The following is a 9,839-nucleotide window of genomic DNA, read 5'->3' on the forward strand; positions in this document are numbered from 1 at the left end:
GCATAATTGTATACCACCACAATCAGTAACCTCATGGCCCAGCATATCCTTCATTCTACCATTACCATCTAGCTAGGGAACCCTGGTTCAGTGAGGATTGTAGAAGGCATGCCAGGAGCAGCAACAGGTGTACCTAAAAATGAGATACCAACCTGGTAAAACTACAACACAGGCCTACTAAACAGCAGAAACAGCAAGCCATAGTCAGAGCTAAGTCATCCATCAACCAACGGATCAGATAAAATCTCTGCAATCCTACCATATCCAGTTGTGAATGGTGGTGGACCACTAAACAACTAACGGAAGGAGGAGGCTCCATGAACATTCCCATCCTCAGTGATGGTGGAGCCCAGCACGAGTGCAAAAGACAAGGCTGAAGCGTTTGCAATCATCTTCAGCCAGAAATGCCGAGTGAATGATCTATCTTGACTGCCTCCTGAGCTCCCCACCATCACAGAAGCCAGCCTTCAGCCAATTCGATTCACTCCATGTGATATCAAAAAAAGGCTGAGTGCAGTGGATACAGCAAAGGCTATGGGCCCCGACAACATCCCAGCTGTTGTGCTGAAGATTGTGCTCCAGAACTAGCTGCGTCTCTGGCCAAGCTGTTCCAGTACAGATTCTATACTGGCATCTACCCAACAATGTGGAAAATTGCCCAGGTCCACAAAAAGCAGGACAAATCCAATCTGGCCAATTACCACTCCATCAGTTTACCCTCATCAAAGTGATGGAAGATGTCATCGTCAGCGCTATCAAGCAGCACTTACTCACCAATAACCTGCTTACTGTTGCTCAGTTTGGGTTCGGACATGACCATTCAACTCCTGACCTCATTACAGTCTTTGTCCAAACATAGATAAAAGAGCTGAATTTCAGCGGTGAGGTGAGAGTGACTGCCTTTGACATCAAGGCAGCATTTGACTGAGTGTGACATCAAGGACCCTAGTAAAATTGATGTCAATGGGCCAGGGGAAACTCTCCACTGGCTGGAGTCATACCATGGATGGAAAGTGTCCTTGAGTTCTGTGGGCTATATGTGGGGGAATGATTCCCCAGGGCACCCAACCCTGTTCATTCCATGTCCATTTGTAAACCTTGTTTATTGGAGGCTGACAAGTAGATAGAAAAACATCTCAGCCTGTGGAATATCTATCTGACTAATTCCAGCTGAAGTCTCTCTCTTGTAATATTTAGTCAATACATGAGTGGTTGTCCTCACTTGCAGACTCGGTCCTTAAATCGCCGACCCACCCATGTATTAGATGATCAGGGGGGACATGGTCTGTTTTGGATGTGCTGCGCTGTTCTGCAGCTGAAACTGCTGGAGCTGCTCAGGACTGGCCAGCTTCTTCAGGAAGCTGTTCTCCCGCTCCAACATTGAGTTCTTCTCCACCAGTTCCTTGATCTGTTCCTTCAGCACACGGACTTCCTCCTGCACTGCAACCATCAGGTGAGTCTTCACTAGGTCCTGCAACATAACACAGTGTCTGGTCACAGCTACTGTTAATACACATACCTTGGTACATGGAACATAGGAACAGGAGGAGGCCATTCAGCCCCTCGTGTCTACTCCACCATTCACTGAGATCATGGTTGATCTGTGACCTAACTTCCTATACCCGCCTTTGCCCAGAACTCTATTAATCTCAGATTTTAAATTAACAACTAACCCAGCATCAGTTTCCATTTGCGGAAGAGAGTTCCAAACTTCTACCACCCTTTACATGTAGAACTGTTTCCTAATTTCACTCCTGAATGGTCTGGCTCTAAGTTTTAGATTATGTCGCCTAATACTACATTAGGACCAGCGGAAATAGTTTCTCTCTATCTACCCTATCAGTTCCCCTTAATATCTTAAATTTCAATCAAATCACCCCTAAATTCGAGGGAATACAACCCTAATCTGTATAATTTCTGGTCATAATCTAACCCTCGGAGTCCAAGTATCATTCTGGTAAACCTACACTGCACTCCCTCCAAGGTCAATATATTCTTCCTAAGGTGTGGTGCCCAGACCTGCTCACAGTGCTCCAGGTGTGGTCCAACCAGGGCTTTGTACCTTGTATTACAGCCCTCTAGATATAAAGCCATGCATTCCACTAGCCATTTTGATTTTTTTGTACCTGTCCATGATATTTTAATGATCTATATACACGAACCCTTAAGTCCCTTTGGACCTCCACTGTTTCTAGCTTTTCACCATTTTGAAAGCACATCCTTTTTAAATCCAATATGGATGACCTCACACTTGTCTATATTGAAATTTATTTGCCACAGTTTTGCCCATTCACCTAACCTATTAATATCTCTTTTTATAATTTTATGCTTCCATCTACACTGCTTACAATGCCGCCCATCTTTGTGTCATCAGCAAACTTGGATGTGTGCCTCTCTATCCCGTCATCTAAGTTGTTAATAAGTACAGTGAATAGTTGAGGCCCATCACAGATCCCTGTGTGATGCTAATGTGAGATCTTTACTCTTGGTCTCCTGCTGCTCAGCCAATTTCAGAATCAGGTCAATAATTTGCCTTCAATTCCATGAACTTCAACTTTAGTTAGCACTCTCTTATGAGGGATTTTATTGAATGCCTTCTGGAAGTCCATATAAATAACATCCATGGAAAGTTCCCTGTCCAGTAATTTAGTTACCTCTTCAAGAAAATTCAATCAGGTTCGTCAGATTCTGACCTACATTTCACAAATTTATACTGGCTTGCTCTTATCAGCTGAAAATTTAAGGGGGCCAAAATTGCCCCTTTCCTTAATGCCTGCTACCACCGGAAATCGGCAGCCACGCTGTGGAGTGCTATGGCCGCCGATTTTTCGTGTAATGGCCACCATTATCAAAATTCCACTGCTGCGGTATCCAGGCGGTGACCCGCTTCCACCCCTCCCCCCCCACCCATCACTCCACTGTTGCCGATCCGTCTCAAGTGCGTTCTTCAGAGTGCGCAAACCACTGATGTTCCTCCCCGACGGCGAAATTCCGCCGAGAAAATCTTCCTCCGGCCAGGCGGTGCCAAAACCTGCTTTTCTCAGGTGGTCTAGTGAGGCTGTGGCCTCCTAAAATGGCGGTGCGGCTCCCATTAAAGGGGCTTACCTACTGCTGCTGCTGCCATGATTTTTTTGTCAGTCGACAATTATGCCCCCGGGTTCGGCTGGGCTGCCGAAACCCTCCCTGGTGGCCCAGTGGACCGAACTTTAAATATCGCCCCTTTAAGTGAAAGGGAGAGCCGTGGTGTTGCAGCGCTGTGAAAACATCATCAGTGCTACACTGATGACTGACAGCAGTGGACACTCCGCCTCCCACCCCCCCCACCCCCCCCCGCCCAACCTCCACCCCTCTAATGTGCTCACCACCGCATATCCGCCCCCATTATGAACAACTTCTGGTCCACCAAAAAAAAAAGCAAAGAGCGGAATTTCGCTCAAGAGGCCACTTCATCCACCGCGGCAGTGAAACCAGCAGAACCAGGGTGTGTTTTCAGCCCAGAGGTGTTCAGTCACTTTATCCTTAATTATAAGCTCTAGTAATTTCCTGACAACAGATATCGGACTAACTGGTCTATCTTTGCCTAGTTTCCCTCTCTTTGCTTTCTTAATAGCAGAGTGACGTGCAACTTTCCAATCTAAAGGAATGGTTCCTGAATCAAGAGAACTTTGGAAGATTATAGTTGGGGCATTGACAATTTTCTCACCTACTTCCTTTAAAACCCTGGGATGGAAACCAGCTGGTCCTGGGGATTTGTCACTCTTCAGTGCCATTATTTTCTTCATTACTGGCATTTTGCTTATGCTAATTTTGGTGAGTTCCTGTCACTTTATTGTTAGTTTCCTTGGGATGCCTGTCACACTATCCTCTTCCTCTACTGCAAATACTGATGCAAAGTATTTATTAAACAAGTCTGGCATTTCCTTATTTTCATTTATAATATTACCATTACCAGTTCAAGGGTCCCACATTGCTCCTGACTACCCTTCTTTTCCAATATATTTCTAAAAGCATTTTGTGTTGATTTTTGATATCCTCGCAAGTTTCTTTTCAGGATGTTCACACTCCATTTTTGTAGCTCTTGCTATCTGTTTTATCACCTGGATCACAGCTGCTGTTTGTACACAAACCATGGAGGGTGAACCTGAGGAGGGGGGGTGGGGGTGGCGAGGGGGACAGATGTGGAACCTGGGTGGACAGCATCCCGGGGTATGGGGGAAACTGGAGGGGTGGTGGGATAGGAGACCTGGGGTATGGGGGAACCCCGGGTGAACAGGAGTCCCGGGGTATGGGGGAAACCGGAGGGGTGGTGGGATAGGATACATGGAGTATGGAGGAACCTGGGTGGACAGGAACCCCAGGGTATGAGTGAAACCGAAGGGGTGGTGGGATAGGAGACCCGGGGTATGGGGGAATCCCGGGGGACATGAGCCCTGTTGTAAATGCAAATATCTTGTAGATGAAGAAATTGTAGAATGGACACTGTTGCTGTAATGAATAGAGCACTGACTCTGACTCTGAGCTTCCAGCTTACCATTGCCTGTTCAATCCTGTTGTCGATGGCGATCACACCTGCCCCAGATGCACTGCATCACAGATAGAAGAAAGAAATGAAATTAATTCTGACTTCCGTTGTTGCTTCAGGAAATATCTGGTGCAAAATCCCCACCCCCACTGTCACTGCCCCTCCCCCGAGTCTCACTGACCCCGCCCCCACCGCCTCACTGTCCCCTCCCCCACCGCCTCACTGTCCCCTCCCCCACCGTCTCACTGACCCCGTCCCCACCGTCTCACTGTCACCTCCCCCACCGTCTCACTGACCCCGCCCCCACCGTCTCACTGTCCCCTCTCCCACCGTCTCACTGACCCCGCCCCCACCGCCTCACTGTCCCCTCCCCCACCCTCACTGTCCCCTCCCCCACCGACTCCCTGTCCCCTCCCCCACTGTCTCACTGTCCCCTCCCCCACTGTCTCACTGTCCCCTCCCCCACCGTCTCACTGTCCCCTCCCCCACCGTCTCACTGTCCCCTCCCCCACCTTCTAACTGACCCCTCCCGCACTGTCTCACTGACCCCTCCCCCACTGTCTCACTGTCCCCTCCCCCACTGTCTCGCTGTCCCCGCCCCCACTGTCTCACTGTCCCCGCCCCCACTGTCTCACTGACCCCGCCCCCACTGTCCCACTGACCCCGCCCCCACTGTCTCACTGTCCACTCCCCCACCGTCTCACTGTCCCCTCCCCCACTGCCTCACTGACCCCTCCCCCACTGTCTCACTGTCCCCTCCCCCACTGTCTCGCTGTCCCCGCCCCCACTGTCTCACTGTCCCCGCCCCCACTGTCTCACTGACCCCGCCCCCACTGTCCCACTGACCCCGCCCCCACTGTCTCACTGTCCACTCCCCCACCGTCTCACTGTCCCCTCCTCCACTGCCTCACTGACCCCTCCCCCACTGTCTTACTGACCCCGCCCCCACGGTCTCACTGTCCCCTCCCCCACTGTCTCGGCCCCCACTGTCTCACTGACCCCACCCCCACTGTCGCGTTGACCCGTCCCCCGCCGTCTCACTGTCCCCTCCCCCACTGTCTCGCTGTCCCCGCCCCCACTGTCTCACTGTCCCCGCCCCCACTGTCTCACTGACCCCGCCCCCACTGACCCCACCCCCACTGTCTCACTGTCCCCTCCACCAACGTCTCACTGTCCTCTCCCCCACCGTCTCACTGACCCCTCCCCCACTGTCTCACTGTCCCCTCCCCCACTGTCTCGCTGTCCCCGCCCCCACTGTCTCACTGACCCCGCCCCCACTGTCTCATTGACCCCTCCCCCACTGTCTCACTGTCCGCGCCCCCACTGTCTCACTGACCCCGCCCCCACTGTCTCACTGTTCCCTCCCCCACTATCTCGCTGTCCCCGTCCCCACTGTCTCACTGACCCCACCCCCACTGTCTCACTGACCCCGCCCCCACCATCTCACTGTTCCCTCCCCCACTGTCTCACTGTCCCCGCCCCCACTGTCTCACTGACCCCGCCCCCACCATCTCACTGTTCCCTCCCCCACTGTCTCACTGTCCCCGCCCCCACTGTCTCACTGACCCCGCCCCCACTGTCTCACTGTCCCCGCCCCCACTATCTCACTGACCCCGCCCCCACTGTCTCACTGTCCCCTCCCCCACCGTCTCACTGTCCCCTCCCCCACTGTCTCACTGTCCCGGCCTCCGCGCCCTGACAGCCACTTTCCAGCTGCACATTGCCGGATTGATTCCATTTATTAAAATAATCCCTATATTGGCTAACTTTGAGATTTCTCAGGTAGAATTCCACAACCAGTTGTTAGGAGTCAGAGGAAAGATGTTCAGGTTAATCGCACATAGACTGTAAAATCCAAGTCGCAGAAATGTGGTTGCGTAGCGCCCATTGTTTGTGCCCGACAGGAGCCATTTTGAGTCAGAAACGGTGTCCGAGCCACGTGCGGACAATTCTGGTGCGGGCTGTGCCAGGTGCCTGTTGGTGATGGTATTACATCATCACAGGCAGTCCCTCGAGATCGAGGAAGACTTGCTTCCACTCTCAAAGTGAGTTCTCAGGTGACTGAACAGTCCAATACAGGAATTACAGTCTCACAGGTGGGACAGTGGTTGAAGGAAAGGGTGGGTGGGGAGCCTGGTTTGCCGCACGTTCCTTCCGCTGCCTGCGTTTGGTTTCTGCATACGCTTTGTTGTGTTCATGCTCTATTTATTTGTTTCAGTTTACTGGATGGGCATTAGGACCCTGCGGGAGCTATTCACAGTTGCTGTATTCATTCTGGTTCATGCCGGTTTGGGACTCCATTTTGGATTGTATAAAAGCACAGTTAAGTTAAGTTACATTTCTCCTGGCTCAGTTTGTCAGTTATTTAAGCGTACACAACATAATTTGGCAATGAGAATGATTCAAATTAACCTCCCTACCCTCCCATCCCTCCCGTTGCCTTTCCTTTCGACACCCAGCGACCCTCCAATTCCGTGACCGAGATGGATAAAAAGTTTTTCTACCTACATCATGGCGAGTGGGTTTGATGGCGACAACGTAACACCAGCTCATCGCCATGCAATATTTATCCACTGCCTCGGCACCAAAGGCCAATGCATCTTTGGCCAAATCAAAGACACGGAGTCCTACGACAAAACGGTAAGTGCCCTAGAGAAGTATTTTGGGCCAAAGAAAAGTATCATGATGGAGAGATACTAATTCCATCAAAGGGGGCAAGGGAACGGTGAACCAATCAAACAATACATCATTTCATTAACTGAACTGGCTGCTACGTGTAACTTTGTAGCACTTACAGAGGAAATGATCAGGGATCAAATTATTGAGAAAACAATGATCCCCCGCATTTGGGAATGCTTGCTAATAGAGGATGATAAATTGACATTGGACAAAGCAACAACAAATTTGGCAATGCAAATGAATCAGAGCTTTCCAATTCAAAAGCGATCAGATCCCCTGCTCCCCCTGTGCAGCGGACTGCAGCTACAGCCCATGTGCAAAGCGTTCATCCAAAGCAGAAATCACAGCAGAGACCCAGGGCTGTGGGGACAAATCACACTCAGCAAAGAGTCTTAACTTTCCTGCTCATGGGAAGAAATGCTCTGCATGTGGTAAAATGAACCATTTTGCTGATGCCTCTCACTCTTTGCAGCATATTCAACATGTGCACAACCCCGATAGTGATGAACCCAGTATGGTTTACACCGTTATTGACAACGCACATTGGTTCAGGCAAATTCAAGGATGGTGAGGTAAACATTGACGGCACACCCTGCTGCCTCCTCATTGACCTTGGAGCCAAAGTCTCCATATTGAGCGAGGCTGTGTACGAAAACCACTTCACGCACTGTCAACTGCAGCCCGCAACTTACACTCTACTCCAACTCCAAAATTGAGGTATTTGGGGTTATATCTGTCCAGATATACTACAAGGACATAACATTGGAGAACTTTACCTTTCATGTCACGAAGGGATGAAGCCCCATGGGTGTTGACCTTTTTGACATGCTTGGGTTCAAAGTTTACGACCCAACCGACACACCTGTGTACACGGTGGACTTTGACAAGCAGCATCCCTCAATCTTCACAGGGTTTGGAGTGACAACAAAATTCTGCCATCGTCCCCGCGTTAACCCTTCCATCAAACTGGTTACGCAGCAACTTTGCCACCTCCCATTCGCGGTTCGCAACCAAGTATCCACAGAATTAATGCGACTCGAATCTCAGGGTATCATTGAGAGCATTGACTCATCATCCTCAATCTCGAACTTAGTCATTGCTTGGCATAAAATTGGGCCGATCCGCCTTGACCTGAAAGAGGTCAACAAGGCCCTCATCCCCGACAAGTTCCCTCTTCCTACCATCGATGAACTTTCTTCAGAATTCCACAGCTCAATAGTCTTTACGAAACTCGACATGTGCCGCAGTTACCTGTACATACCCCTAGCGGAGGACAGCAAACCGCTCACGGCATTCATGATGTATGATGGTCTGCATCAGTATCAACGCATACCCTCTAGACTATCTTCTGCACCAAGTGCATTTCAGAAGATTGTCATTACCAAGCTAGCTGGCATAAAGGGAGCCCTCAATCTGCTTGATGATATCGGCGTCCATGGACAGACAATGGAAGAACATGACCAGCGACTTCACGCAGTTATGGCTATACTTGCTACATATAACATTACACATAATGCCGATAAGTTACATTTGCTGCTGGATAAATAAACTTTCTGGGCTACAGAGTCACAGCACACGGTGTCAATCCAACCCTTGACAACATTGACGCAATCCAGCGAATGCAGGAGGCTACCAACATCCAAGAATTTTCATCATTCTTTGACACTTGTGACTTCTATCTGAAGTTTGTCCCGCACTATGCGCACATTGCCGAACTAGTTCGCAAGTTGTTGCACAAGGACATCCCTTGGGAATGGACAGATTCCCAGGCTCAGGTATTCACCATGCTTAAGGAGAAAATCACATCCCTTCCTATCCTCACGCACTTTGATCCGAATGCCACTACGTGCATGCATCAGGCACCGCCATGGGTGCTGTGCTCTCAATTGATGGCCTGGAACGCCCAGTAGCCTTTGCCTCTTGCGTGTTCTCGTCTGCAGAACGTAAATACTCTGCAGGGGAATGCGAAGTACTCGCTTGTATCTACGCATGTGAACGCTGGCACATATACCTCTATGGCAGGAAATTTACCCTCCATTCGGATCAACTTCGCTACTCACTACAACTGGAGCTGGGCACAGGCCACTGCGAATCAGCCGATGGTCAGATCACCTTCATCAGTATATCTTTGATGTACAGTACATTGCTAGTAGTCGCAACTACGCAGCTGACATGCTTAGTTGCTTGACACCGGTTTCAGACTCTGGTGCTGACTTGTTCACAGATGACGACACATATGTCACGGCAATCATCGCTCAGTCCATCAGAAACCTTGTCTCCTGCGACAAACTCAAAACTGAATCACAGAACGACGCTACACTCCAGCACATGAGCCACTTCCTCCAGACTGAGTGGTCGAAGCAAATTCCAGAAGAGCTGAAAACATTCCACATACTTCGCGAGGAATGATGGCTGCCTAGCTCGTGGTGAGAGAGCAGTAATTCCCAAGTCGCTTCAACAGCGCGTTCTCTCATTGGCACACGATGGACACCCTGGCATTGTCCGCATAAAGCAGAGATGTCGCGATTCAGTATGGTGTCCTGGGATTGACATCTCACACTGTGAAGCACACTCACATGCTGCATAAAGACTTGAAGGGCGCCTTTTTCGCACTTTCCATGGATCCTTGGTTTCCATT

At 50.1% G+C, this 9,839-nt stretch overlaps 1 protein-coding gene across 1 annotated transcript; it reads right to left on the minus strand.

The window, feature by feature from the left end:
* Positions 1-1,261: 1,261 nt before the first annotated feature.
* LOC139227991 (TSC22 domain family protein 3-like) lies at positions 1,262-7,984 on the minus strand. The gene is made up of 3 exons (XM_070859144.1): positions 7,978-7,984; positions 7,031-7,149; positions 1,262-1,471 (listed from the first exon to the last, which is right to left on the minus strand). The coding sequence occupies exons 1-3, from the start codon at positions 7,982-7,984 to the stop codon at positions 1,262-1,264; spliced, it is 336 nt and encodes a 111-aa protein (XP_070715245.1).
* Between the last annotated feature and the right edge of the window lie 1,855 nt (positions 7,985-9,839).

The sequence above is a fragment of the Pristiophorus japonicus genome, chromosome 17, assembly GCF_044704955.1.
Source record: "Pristiophorus japonicus isolate sPriJap1 chromosome 17, sPriJap1.hap1, whole genome shotgun sequence".
Taxonomy (NCBI): Eukaryota; Metazoa; Chordata; class Chondrichthyes; family Pristiophoridae; genus Pristiophorus; species Pristiophorus japonicus.

Coding starts and splice junctions, on each gene's coding strand:
- LOC139227991 (XM_070859144.1), bottom strand. Junction 1,472..7,030: donor TCAAACCCACTCGCCATGAT/GTAGGTAGAAAA, acceptor GTTATGTTGCAG/GACCTAGTGAAGACTCACCT.